Consider the following 12,237-nt stretch of genomic DNA (forward strand, 5'->3'; position numbering starts at 1 on the left):
GATCCAGCCTGGGTGCTGGGCAGGCAGACCCCAGCTGGCCGGGCCTCCACCTCCTCTGTGCTCTGGGTCCCTTAGCCTGGGACATTCTCTGAGAGTGTGGCCTCCAGCCAGCATCTTCACCAAGCTCAGAGCCTGGGGCTGCAGCACCCTTACCCGACACGCCACCTAAGCTCTGGACAAGAAGGGACACAGGACCACGGGGAGGTTGGAATTGCTTTTATTGGGGCGAGCGCGGCAGGCCCGCCGTGGTCAGGTTAGTGTTCTGCCCTCGGAGGCAGCCGAAGCCGGGTGCCTCCACCCGCCACCTCCCTGGGTTAGTGGAACATGCAAAGCTCAGTCAGAGGGTGGAGGCAGGGGTGGAGCCGCCAGGGCCCGGGCGATGGAGCAGGAGCGGGCGGCACCGGCTGGCGGCCTGGTTGGCACGGATCGCCCGGGCCGCATCCCAGGCCCACTTGGGGGCTGAGGCTCCCTGGGAGAGGCAGGCAGGCAGCACCCGGGGAAGGGTTGCCCCACAGGCCTCGGGGGGCGCTTGGCCCACAGTGGCAGAAGCCTACGGGGGCCCCGCCGTACCTGGCTGGCACGCCTGAGAGCTGGGCAGTGGCGAGCCTTTCACCAGGAGGGTCTGTCTCCCACCCCAGGTCTGGGTCCTTGGGGCCTGGGGTGCAAAGGGGGACACAGAAGGCACTTACTAGGGAGCTGAGGCTGGAAGGCTGAAGCCAGAGGCCTGGGGTCTGGGGGGCCTGGCTGGGCCGGCTGGGTCTGCTCGGGGACCTCACCCTCCTGTGGGGAAGGGGCTTCCTGAGCAGCCAAGGAGAAGAGGGTGACCAGGACTCACTGCCACCCGCGCAGAGCGAGAGGGTCAGTCCTGGAGACATAGAGGCGCTGGTCCCAACGGCCCTGCTGCTGGGGGCTACATCCGCTGCCCAGGCAGGTCGGGCTGGGGGTTGGGTGGGGCTGGTCTATGGGACTGGGGGAAGCTCACCCAGACGGAACCCCCTGGGGAGATGGGAGGGCTGAGTTGGGGGGCCCACCTCTGGACCCTCCAAGGCACCTGGCTGTGGTGAGTGGCAGGTAAAGAGGAGCAGGGAGACCCGGGGGATGGGGTGGTCAGTGGGGCTGGACTGGCCCCATCCCCGGGAGACAGGCTGTCTGGACAACAGGTATATATTAATACGTTAGTCTAGTCTTTTTGGTTAAACTTTAGGCACCGCTTGGGAGGAAGACACCTTTCAACGTTAGAGAGAGACCCCAGCGCCTGGGCGGGAGGCCACATGCAGAGCGGGAGGCGGGGTGCAGGAGGGGTCAGGCTGCCGCGGACTCGGGGCCTCCCAGGGAGGAAGTGGGCCCCGAGGCATAGCGGCGGCCATAGCCTGAGGAGGAGTAGGACGAGGAGGAGAAGGTCATGGAGAAGCCTGAGCCCGTGGCGTCGAAGCTGCCGCGACGAGAGCCAGCCCGGGAGCCAGTGCGCGAGCCGGAGCGCGAGCCTGCAGTGGAGCCGGAGCCGCTGACGCTGTAGGGGCTGTAGTAGCCCTTGCTGGACTGGGCGGCAGCCTCCAGCAACCGCAGCCCCGTGCCCTCCTCCACCATGCTGCGGTCCAGCGCGTCCTTGTAGGAGATCTTGAGCTTGGTCTTGGGGCAGGTGAGGTACTTGGAGTACGCGCTGACGTCACGCAGCTTCTGGGCAGTGCGGGCGTCCACCGTGCCACGCTGCAGGGCCTCATCCAGGGGCACGCGGCCAGGCATGTCGGGCTCAATCAGGCCACCCGTCAGGTACTGCACCTCCAGGAAGCGCTGCCCCGCCTCGTAGTAGAGCCAGCCCTTCTTCAGGGCCTGGGCGGCCGACATCTTGGTCTTGGTGCGCGGGTCCTCAAAGCCGCAGAAGGCCTTCTGGGCCAGGTTGATGCGGTCCACCATGATCTTGTCCACTAGGCCCTTGTTGACAGCGTCAGTGACAGGAAAGCGTTCGCCAGTGTTGGGGTCGATGATGCCCCCAGTGCAGGCCTGCGCCTCCAGCAGCCGCTGGCCCGTGATGTTGTCCACCAGGTTGCGGTGCATGGCCTCCGTGATGGACACCTTCTCCAGGGTCTCGGTGTCCAGGATGCCAGCCACAGGGCCTGTCTCCTCCGTGGGGTCAGACCAGGAGGCCAGCTGGGTCCTGGAGACAGCCGGGCTGATGGGGTAGGAGGATGACGACCCCACGGAGGATGAGCGTGAGCGGAAGCCACCAGCGTTGCCTGAGAGCATGTCAGCGAACTCGGTGATGGACAGTGTGCCAGCGCGGTACTGGTCCAGCGCTGAGCGGTCAATGAGACTCTTGGCGATGGCCTCATCAATGTCGTATTGGCGGCCCGAGCGGCGGTCGATGATCATGGATTTGACCACGCCGTCCGAGGACGAGATGGTGATCTCCTCCCACTCACACTCCTGCTCCGACAGCTCCAGATAGGTCTGGTGGTCGATGAGGCCCTTGCGGTAGGCCTCGTACACAGACATCTCCTTGCCCGTCTCGGGGTCCACAATGACCACGCGCCGCTTACGCACTGAGGACTTGGAGGACGTCTTCCGCTCCCTCTTCTTCTCCTTCAGCGGCAGGAGCCGCAGCCCCGTCTGGGGGTCGGTGACACAGCGCTCCATCAGTTGCAGGTACGTGAGGTTCTCCTCTGTGTTGGGGTCGAAGAAGCCCTTGGTGTCATCCGAGGGGTCGGTGAGGATCTCGTTCATCTCCTCGTCGAAGAGGCCGCGCTGGTAGGCCACGTCCACGGGGAGGCGGTGGCTCTCCTCGGGGTCGATGATGCCGCCTGTGGCGATCTGGGCCTCCAGCAGGCGGATGCCGTGGTCCTTGAGGATGAGGCCCTTCTTCATGGCCTGGAAGAGGGAGATGAGCTTCCCGGAGTAGGGGTCCTTGTAGCCAGTGACGGCACGCTCGGCCGACAGCAGCTTGTCCTTGAACTCGGGGCCCACGATGCCCATGCGCACAGCCTCCTCCACGGTCAGCTTGAGCCCCTTGATGGGGTCGATGACGTAGCCGGTGGCTGCCTGCGCCTCCAGGAGCTCGAAGGCCGTGCCGGGCCGGATGATGCCCTTCTTCATGGCCTGGTACACCGACAGCCGCTCCTTGGTGACATCGACGAGGACGCCAGCAATGCTGCTGGTGCCCTCGAGGAACTTCTGCAGATTCTTGGAGACCTCCTCAATGGAGGTCAGGCCCTCCTGCAGCCGCTGCGCCGTGACCTCGTCCATGACGTGAGAGCGCACGAGTTCCTCCACTGTGATCTGCTTGCGCAGACCACGGAAAGTCAGCTTGCGGGCATCTGAGAGTGGCAGGAGGAGCAAGCCGCTGGCTTCATCGCGGCGGCAGCGTCGGAGCAGCTGTGTATAGCTGAGGTGCTCGTCTGTGGAGGGGTCCACGTAGCTACGCACCTCACTGGGCTCTGACAGCTGGTCGTGCGTGTCCTTGTTGAGGTAACCACGCTGGTAGGCCACCTCCAGTGGGAGGTGGAAGCCCAGGCGTGGGTCCACAATGCCGCCTGTGGCCAGCTGAGCATCCAGCAGCCTCAGGGCCTCCTCGGCGGGGATCAGGTCCTTCTTCATGGCCTGGAAGAGCGAGATGGTCTGCTCTGTGTAGGGGTCGCGGTAGCCGGTCACAGCCCGCTCGGCTGACAGCAGCCGGTCATGCAGCTCGGGGCCCACCAGGCCCTTCCGCACGGCTTCATCCACGGTCAGCCGCTCGCCCTTCACCGGGTCCAGCAGGAAGCCAGTGGCCGCCTGTGCCTCCAGCAGCAGGCGGGCCACCTCGGCACTCAGCAACCCCTTCTTGAGGGCCTGGTAGATGGTGAGGGTCTGCCTGGAGCCAGGCAGGTAGACGCCGGCTACACAGCCCGTGCCATAGAGGTAGCGCCAGGCAGACTCGGCCTCCAGCACCTCGCGGAGGCTCCTGGTGCCCTCCCGGAGCAGGCTGTAGGACTCACGGGAGATGACCCGGGCCTCGTACAGGTCCTCGGCCGTGAGGCGGCGGCGCACGTAGTCATAGGACGCTAGGTTCTGCTGGCGCACAATCTCAGTCTTCTCAATGATCTCAATGATGATGATGATCATGCGTTCCTTGGTCACACGGCCGGCCTGGAAGTCGGCCATCAGCTGGGCCCGCTGCTCCTCAGGGATCAGGTCGGACTGCATCACTTCCCACAGGGACATGGTGGAGCCCCCATGGCTGCCACCCCCGGGGATGTCGATCTGTGTCTCCTCGAAGGCCCTCCGCGTCTCCTCCTCGGTGTACACCCGCGTGGTCTCCACCACCTCCGCCTTCTCTGGCCCTTTCAGTGGCAGCAGCTGCAGGCCCGTCTCGGGGTCCTCCACGCAGCGCTCCATCAGCTGCCTGTACGTGAGGTTCTCGTGCGTGTTGGGGTCGAAGAAGCCCTTGGTGTCGTCGCTGGGGTCTTGTAGGATGCGGTTCATCTCCTCGTCGAAGTAGCCACGCTGGTAGGCCACGTCCACGGACACGCGGTGGCTGTGCACGGGGTCGATGATGCCACCCGTTGCGATCTGGGCCTCCAACAGGCGGATGCCGTGCTCTCTGACAACCAGGCCCTTCTTCATGGCCTGGAAGAGGGAGATGGTGCTGCCCGAGTAGGGGTCCTTGTAGCCGGTCACGGCCTTCTCGGCTGACAGCAGCTTCTCATGCAGCTCGGGGCCCACGACACCGGCCTTCACGGCCTCGTGGACATACAGGCGCTGATTCCTCACAGGGTCCACCAGGAAGCCCGTGGCCGCCTGCGCCTCAAGCAGGAGGATGGCAGTGCTGGGTCTGAGCAGACCCCGTCGCATGGCCTCGTAGATGGTCACCTTCTCCTTGGATTTCTCCAGGTATATACCAGCCAGGCAGCCGCTGCCCTGGAGAAGGGTCCGCACAGAGTCCAGCTCTGACAGGTCCTTGACTGATGTCTTGCCGTCCTTGAGCTGCTCAAACTGGGAGCTGCTGAGGATGCCGGCAGCCAGGAGCTCGCTGGCCGGCACTGGGGCACGGAGACCGCTGAAGGAGAGCCTCTCCCGCCGCGTGGTCTCCACCTCCTCCACGATGGTGATGACAATCTTGATGATCTTCTCCACAGTGACCTTGCCCGTGCGAAACTGCCTCAGCAGTTCCTGTCTCTGTTCAGCTGTGAAGTACTCAGAGTTGATGAGCTCCCAGATGGTCACTGCCCGGCCCTGGAAGCTGCCCACAGGGACCTCGACAGTGGCCTTCTGGAAGGCCTCACGGGCCTGGACCTCGGAGTAGAGCTCCTGCTGCCGGGCCCGGGCTGCCTCCTCCGAGAGCGGCAGCAGACTCAGTCCTGTCAGCGGGTCGGGGCGGCACTGTTGCTGGAGCTGGCTGTAGGTGGCCGGCTCCCAAGTACGGGGGTCATAGTAGGTCTTGGCGTCATCTCTGGGCGCTGAGAGCGCGGTGCTGGTTTCCTTATCCAGGTAGCCGCGGGCACAGGCGACATCCAGGGGCACACGGTGGCTCTTGCTGGGGTCCACGGTGCCCCCCGTGGACAGCTGGGCATCCAGTAGACGCAGGCCCTGCTCCCTGGGAATGAGGCCCTTCTTCAGGGCCTGGAACAGAGACACGCTCTGCCCCGAGTAGGGGTCCTTGTAGCCGGTCACAGCCTTCTCAGCCGACAACATTTTCTCGTGCAGCTCAGGACCTACCAGGCCAGCGCGTACCGCCTCGTCCACAGTCAGCCGTGCGCTGGTGGCAGGGTCGATGATGTGCCCAGTGCCAGCCTGGGCCTCGAGCAGGGCCACAGCTGCCTCTGGCTGCAGCAGCTCTTTCTTCAGAGCCTCGTAAATGCTTAATTTCTGCCTTGCCTCCTCCAGCCACACACCTGCAATGACGCCTGAGCCCCGAAGGGCCCGCCGCACACCTTCCACCTCAGCCACCTCCTGCACGGAGCGCTCACCCAGCTGCAGCTGGCGGAAGAGGTCCCAGTCGATGACCCCGCTCTCAAGCAGCTCGGCAGCAGGGACCAGGGCGCGCAGGCCCTGGAAGCAGAGCTGGCCCTTCTGCTCGTGCTCCTCGATGACGGTGATGACGATCTTGATGATCTTCTCCACGGTGACCTTGCCTGTGCGGAACTGCCGCAGGAGGTCCCGCCGCTGCTCGGCCGTGAAGTACTCGGAGTTGATGAGCTCCCAGATGGTCACCGTTTTGCCCTGGAACTTGCCAAATGGTGCTGACACAGTGGCCTTCTCAAACACGTCCCGGGCCTCCGAGTCAGTGTAGACCAGCTCACCACCCTTGGCAGCCTGATCAGTGAGTGGCAGCAGCCGCAGGCCTGTCTCGGGATCCTCCACACAGCGTTCTAGCAGCTGCAAGTACGTGAGGTTCTCGTGTGTGTTGGGGTCAAAGAAGCCCTTGGTGTCATCGCTGGGGTCCTGCAGGACGCGGTTCATCTCCTCGTCGAAGTAACCACGCTGGTAGGCCACGTCCACAGGCACGCGGTGGCTGTGCACGGGGTCGATGACGCCGCCCGTGGCGATCTGGGCCTCCAGCAGGCGGATGCCGTGCTCACGCACGATGAGGTCCTTCTTCATGGCCTGGAAGAGGGAGATCTGCTGCCCGGTGTACGGGTCCTTGTAGCCGGTGACCGCGCGCTCAGCCGACAGCAGCTTGTGGTGCAGCTCGGGGCCCACGACGCCCTCCTTCACGGCTTCGGTGACAGTCAGCCGCCTGTTCCGCACTGGGTCCAGGAGGAAGCCTGAGGCTGCCTGGGCCTCAAGCAGGATGAGAGCGGTGCCCGGGCTCAGCAGCTGCCTCCTCAAGGCTGCGTAGATGGTCAGCTTCTCGTTGCCAGGCTTCAGTAGCAGCCCGGCGATGCTGCTGTGGCCCTGCAGGTAGCGGCGCACATCCTCCCGCTGTGTGAGCTCAACCACCGTGGTGCGACCCTGCGCCAGCCCCTGCAGCTCCTCTGTGCTCAGGATGCCCGCCTCCTGCAGCTGCAGGGCTGGTACCTTCTGCCGCAGGCCCTCGAAGGCATGTTCTGGCTCTGCGGCTGGGCCGTCGGCCACGTCCTGGCCATTGGGCAGGGCTCTGGTGGCCACCGCCTGAGCAGCGGTAATCTCCTCGGAGTGGGCCAGTGCGGCCCGATGCTCCTCCTCCAGGTGCTCCAGCCGCTCACGCAGCCGGCGATTCTCCTCTGCCAGTAGCTGCTCCTGCTGCTGCCGCTGCTGCTCCAGAAGCTGCAGCTCCTCCTGCTTGCGCCGCACACCCTCCTCAGCCTCGCGCTGCCGCCGCTGTGCCTCCTCCATGCTGGCCAGCAGCTGCTGCTTCTCCTGCTGCATCTGCTGCTGCTGTCGCTGCTGCTCCTCTCGCAACTTCTGTGCCTTGGCCACCTCGTCCTGGAAGAGCCGCTCCAGCTTGGCCTTCTCTTCCTCAATGAAGCGTTCCCGCTGCAGCAGGCTGTCCTTCTCAGAGAGGAAGCTCTGCTGCAAGGCCTGTGTCTCCTGCAGCAGTTGCTCCTGCTGTACCGTCTGCATCTGTCAAGAGGGTAGGGAGCGGTCAGGGACACCTGGCCGGGCGCACCCTCCCCAGAGCAGACCCCACCCCAGGTCCCTGCCCTCCACTGCGAGATACCTCCTCAGACTTGAGCTGCAACAGCTCAGCCTCCTTTTTGAGCTTGTCCTTCTCGTGCTCCAGCTCTGCAATGGCCTCCCTCAGGCGATCGGCATCCCGGTCGCTCTGCTGCCGCTGGGTCTCCAGCGTCTGCACCAGCGTCACCTTCTCCTGAGTGGCAAGCTCTGTGCGGTGCAGCTTTGCGCCAATCTCCTCCGCCTGCTTCCGGAAGCGCTGGGCGTCCTCCTCCGCGCGAGCCTGGGCCCGGCTCATCTCGGCCACGCGCAGCCTGAGTCTCTCGGCCTCCGCGCTCATTTCCAGCTGCCGTTGCCGCTCAGTCTCCAGGGTCCGCTGGAAGCCTTGCGTCTCCTGTGCCAGCTGCTGAGCCATCTGTTCCTTGTCCTCCTGCAGCCGGCGGGCCTGCTCCTGGGCCAGCTCCTTCTGCTGCTGCAGCAGCTCTGCCTCGGCCTTGAGCCGCGTGGCCTCCTGTACTGCCTGCATCTTCTCCTTGAGCATCTTCTCCGCCAGGGCCCGCTGCTGAGCCAGGTCCTCCTCCGCCAGCTGCCGCAGCCGAGCCGCCTCCTGAGCCGCCACACTCAGCCGCGCGGCCTCCTCCGCCACCTGCTTCATCTTCTCAGCCTCCTCCTGCAGGAGGCGCTGCGTGTTGTCCTTGTCGCGCAGGATAAGGGCGCGGTTCTCCGCCTCGATTCTCGCCTTGAGCTTGCCGAGCTCCTCCATCTGGACGCGCACGGAGAACAGCTCCTCCTCTACCTGGCTGCGCTGGCGCGCGGCCTCCGTCACCTCCGCCTTCAGCCGCTGCAGCTCCTGGTCCAGGATGCTCTTCTGGTGGTCTGTCTCCTCCAGCTGCAGCCGCAGTGCCGTCAGCTCCTGCTCCACCTGCGCCTTCTGCCGCAGAGTCTGCTCTGCGAACTTCTTGTGCTTCTCCATCTCTGCGTCGGCCGCCTGCTTCTGCCGCAGGGCCGCCTGCTCCGCCTGCGCCCGACGCGCTGCCTCCTGCTCGGCTTCCTTGCGCAGCTTCTCAGCGGCAGCCTGCGCCTGCGCCTGGGCCTGCGCCTGCTCCTCCGCTGCCTGCTTCAGCCGCTCCGCTTCCTCCACGCGCTGCCGGGACTGCGCTGCCTCACGCTCGGCCCGCTCGCGCGCCTCCTCCGCCTCCTCAGCTGCACGCCGGGCAGCCTCGGCCTCACCGCGGAGCCTCTCCAGCACGCTCTGCTCCTGCTGGAGGGTCTGCTGCAGCTCCTGTTCCTTCTGCTGCACTGCAAAGGCATGTGCCTTCTCCTCCGCCTGCAGCCGCTTCTGGGCAGCCTCCTGTGCCAGCTGCAGCTGCCGCGCAGACTCGTGCTCTGCCCGCTCGCGCAGGCGCCGCGCCTCCTCCACCTTGGCCTTGAGCCGCTCTACCTCCTCCAGCGCGGCCTTCCGCTGTCGCGCAGCCTCCTCCTCAGCCGCCAGACTCTTCTGCACGCGATCCTCGGCCTCCCGGCGCCGCCGCTCCTCCTCCGCAGCCAGCTGCCGCTGCCGAGCCGCCTCCTGCTCTGCCTGCTCCTTGCTGCGCAGCGTGTCCTCTGCGTTGCCGCGGATGCGCCCCAGTTCCAACTCCAGCTCCGCCTTGCCGGCGGCCGCCTTCTCAAAACTCGCCTTGAGGGTCAGGATTTCCTCCTCCACCTGCCGCCGCTGCCGCAGCGTGTCCTCCACCAGCCCCTTCTGCCGCTCCAGCTCACTCTCGGATGCCTTGCGCAGCTGCGCCAACCGCTCCTCGATGTCAGCCTTGTGCTGGGCTGCCTGTTCCTCCAGCTTCCGCCGCTGGAAGGCCTCGTCTTCCGCCAGCCGCCGCAGGCGCTCGTTCTCGGCTTCCTTCTCCTTGAGCGCGATCTCCGCCTCCGTCTTGAGCCGCGTGGCCTCGCTGATGGCGGCCAGCTTCTCGGCCAGCACCCGCTCGGCCTCCGCCCGCTGCCGCGCTGCATCCTCTTCCGCCAGTTGCCGCTGCCGCTTGGCTTCCTCCGCCAGCGCGCGCAGGCGGGCGGCCTCCTCCGCCAGCTCACGGAAGCGCCCGGCCTCAGCTTCCAGCCTCTGCTTGGACTTCTCACTGCTGGAGCGCGACTCTTCTTCCGCCCGCGCCTTGCTAGCCAGCAGCACCTCCATCTCGGCCCGCACCTTGGCCAGCTCGGTCTCCAGCTCCTGGCGCTTCTGCGTGGCCGCGGCCGCCTCACTCTGCAACCGCGCCAGCTCCTCCTCCAGCAGCTGCCGCTGCTGCTCGCCCTGCTCTGTCTCGGCGCGCAGCCGGATGAGCTCCTGCTCGGCTGCCAGGCGCTGCTGTGCAGTGCCCTCCGCCAGCTGCCGCTGCCTCTCCAGCTCCTGCTCCGCCAGCTCACGCTGCCGCACCGCCTGCTCCTCCGCCTTGCCGCGGCGCCGTGCCTCCCGCTCCGCCGCCTCCTTCTGCTTCTCCGCCTCGGCCTGCGCCAGGCTCTTCTGCTGTGCCACCTCCTCCGCCTGCAGCCGCAGCCGCAGCGCCTCGTTGGCCTTCAGCTGCCAGCGCTCCAACTCGCGCTCGGCCTCTTCACGGGCGCGCTCAGCCTCCGCCTGCTGCTGCTCCCGGCGTGTGGCCTCTTCACGCAGCTGCACCACGGTCACGTGCTCTTCCTCGAGGGTGCGTTCCAGCTGCGCTGTCTTCTCAGCAAATGAGGCGTGCTTGCTCTGCAGCTCGGCCTGGGCACTGCGCTGAGCTGTCTCCAGCGCCACCTGCACCTGTCGCGCCCGCTCTGCCTCTGCCTGCCGCAGGCGCCGCTCCGCCTCCTCAGCCTGTAGCCGTAGCTCCTCTAGCGCCTGCAATGCCCGCTGCTTTTCCCGCGCTGCCTCAGCTTCAGCTTTCACACGCAGGGCCAGCTCAGCCTCGGCCTGCCGCTTGCGCTGGGTTTCGTCTTGCACCTGCCGTCGTAGACGCTCTGCTTCCTCCTGGGCCTGCCTCTTCTGTGCCTCAGCCTCCTCTGCCCGCGCCCGCAGGGCTTGCAGCTCGCCCTCCGCCCCACCACGCTGGCGCTCCGTGGTCTCCAGCTGCAGGCGCACCACTCGGATCTCCTCCTCAATGCGCAGCCGGCTGCGCTCAGCAGCCTCCACCTGCCGGGCCTTTGCCTGGATCTCCGCCTCCGAGCTCTGCCGCAGCTGCTGCAGCTCCTCCTGGATGCTGCGCTTCTGCTGCTGCGCATCCACCGCCACCTCCTCCCGGCGTGCCACCTCCTCCTGCATGCGCCGCTGCAGCTCCTGGGCCTCACGCTCCGCCTGAGCCTTCGCCTGGGCGTGGGCCTCAGCTAGCTGCCGCTGCTTCTCCAGCGCAGCCTCCACCTCAGCCAGCCGCTCTCGCTCCTCCGCCCGCTGCTGCTCGGCCAGCCTCTGTGGCCACGGCAGAGAGAAGAAGAGAACCAGAGACAGCGGTGAGCACACCGCAGCTGCTCCTGGGACGCTATTCGGTGCCACTACAGCTCAGCGTGGTGCAGGGCTCGGGGGAGGACACAGGTCATGACCTGGCTGAGGGGAATCACGTGCACCACTCGGGGCAGCGAGCGCAGTCTGGCCCCACAGTGCTCACCAGCCCAGGGAAGGAGACCCAGGCGTCCTCCCCTCTTCCCGCAGACAGGCGACGGAGACAGACAGACAGAGAGAGAGAGAGAGCAAAGCAGGAGGTTTGCAGGGTCCAGGAACCATGACCACCGCACAGCCCTGCCTGAGCACTGCTGATGCCTGTGGCCTGCTCTGGCCCCCCAACCTGGCAGGGCAGGTGGCCAGTGTGGGCATCATGTGGACCTGACATTCTGCGGTTCAGCTCAGGGAAGAGGCTGCAGGTAGGCCAGACAGAGGGCTCACCCAGGGAGCAGGAGGCGCCGTGGTGCCCCTCCCAGTCCCCACGACCGAACAAGCCCGAGTCCTTGCAGAGCAGGCGGCCAAGTGAAAAGGCCAATGCAGAACCCCAAGAAGGGACACACAGAGCCAGGGGGAGGCCCGGGGGCACACGCCAGCCACTGGGGAGACAGCCGTGCAGCGCCAGGCCGCGTGCGGTGGGCCGTGCTGCGGGGGCACCGGCAGCCCAGGCGCAGGGGGTGGGCAGCACTGTGCCAGGTGCCCTTGCACGCATCCCAGGGGCCACATGGGGGGGGGTGGGGGCGTGACGGGATGGCCTCCCCACCCTGGCAGTCCTACCTCCTCCTCCTCCATGCGCCGCAGGGTCTCACTGATGAACCTGATGTACTGGCTGGTGAGCGTGCTCAACTCACTGTAGCGGGTCCGCAGGTCCACATACTGGGGGGAGAGGGGTGCCCACAGTCAGCCCTGCCCCTGCCCAGAGCCCACCAGGCCCTGCGTGGCTTTGGCTCCGCCCACCCACCAGCCCCACAGCCCCTCAGCCTCACCTCCTGGATGACACTCTCGGACCCCGACTGGACCTTGGGCTTTTTGGCCGGGGAGGCCACTGGCTCCAGCTGTGCCTTGTATGTGACCAGTTGAAGCTCATAGTCCTGTAGAGACACACCAATGGCTGCCAGCTCTGCCCGCCCCATCCCGCCCCTGAACCTGCCCGCAGGCTTTGCCCAGCATGGCCTCGGCTGGGGGGCCCCCCGAGGTCTCGACCCATTGCACGTCTC

General features: G+C 66.3%; 1 protein-coding gene across 16 annotated transcripts in view; it reads right to left on the reverse strand.

The window, feature by feature from the left end:
* Positions 1-201: 201 nt before the first annotated feature.
* PLEC (plectin) overlaps positions 202-12,237 on the reverse strand; it is a 54,506-nt gene continuing 42,470 nt past the window's right edge. For 15 of the 16 annotated variants that reach the window (XM_065903456.1, XM_065903464.1, XM_065903463.1 and 12 more), the window contains 4 exons: positions 12,007-12,111; positions 11,798-11,896; positions 7,613-10,993; positions 202-7,515 (listed from right to left, as the gene is read on the reverse strand). In XM_065903456.1, coding sequence (XP_065759528.1) covers positions 1,303-7,515; positions 7,613-10,993; positions 11,798-11,896; positions 12,007-12,111 — 9,798 coding nt within the window. In that variant the 3' untranslated portion in view covers positions 202-1,302. The remainder of the gene's footprint in view (positions 7,516-7,612; positions 10,994-11,797; positions 11,897-12,006; positions 12,112-12,237) is intronic. The other variant, XM_065903470.1, reaches the window with a different exon arrangement.

Source organism: Muntiacus reevesi, chromosome 12 (genome assembly GCF_963930625.1).
Source record: "Muntiacus reevesi chromosome 12, mMunRee1.1, whole genome shotgun sequence".
NCBI classification, from domain to species: domain Eukaryota; kingdom Metazoa; phylum Chordata; class Mammalia; order Artiodactyla; family Cervidae; genus Muntiacus; species Muntiacus reevesi.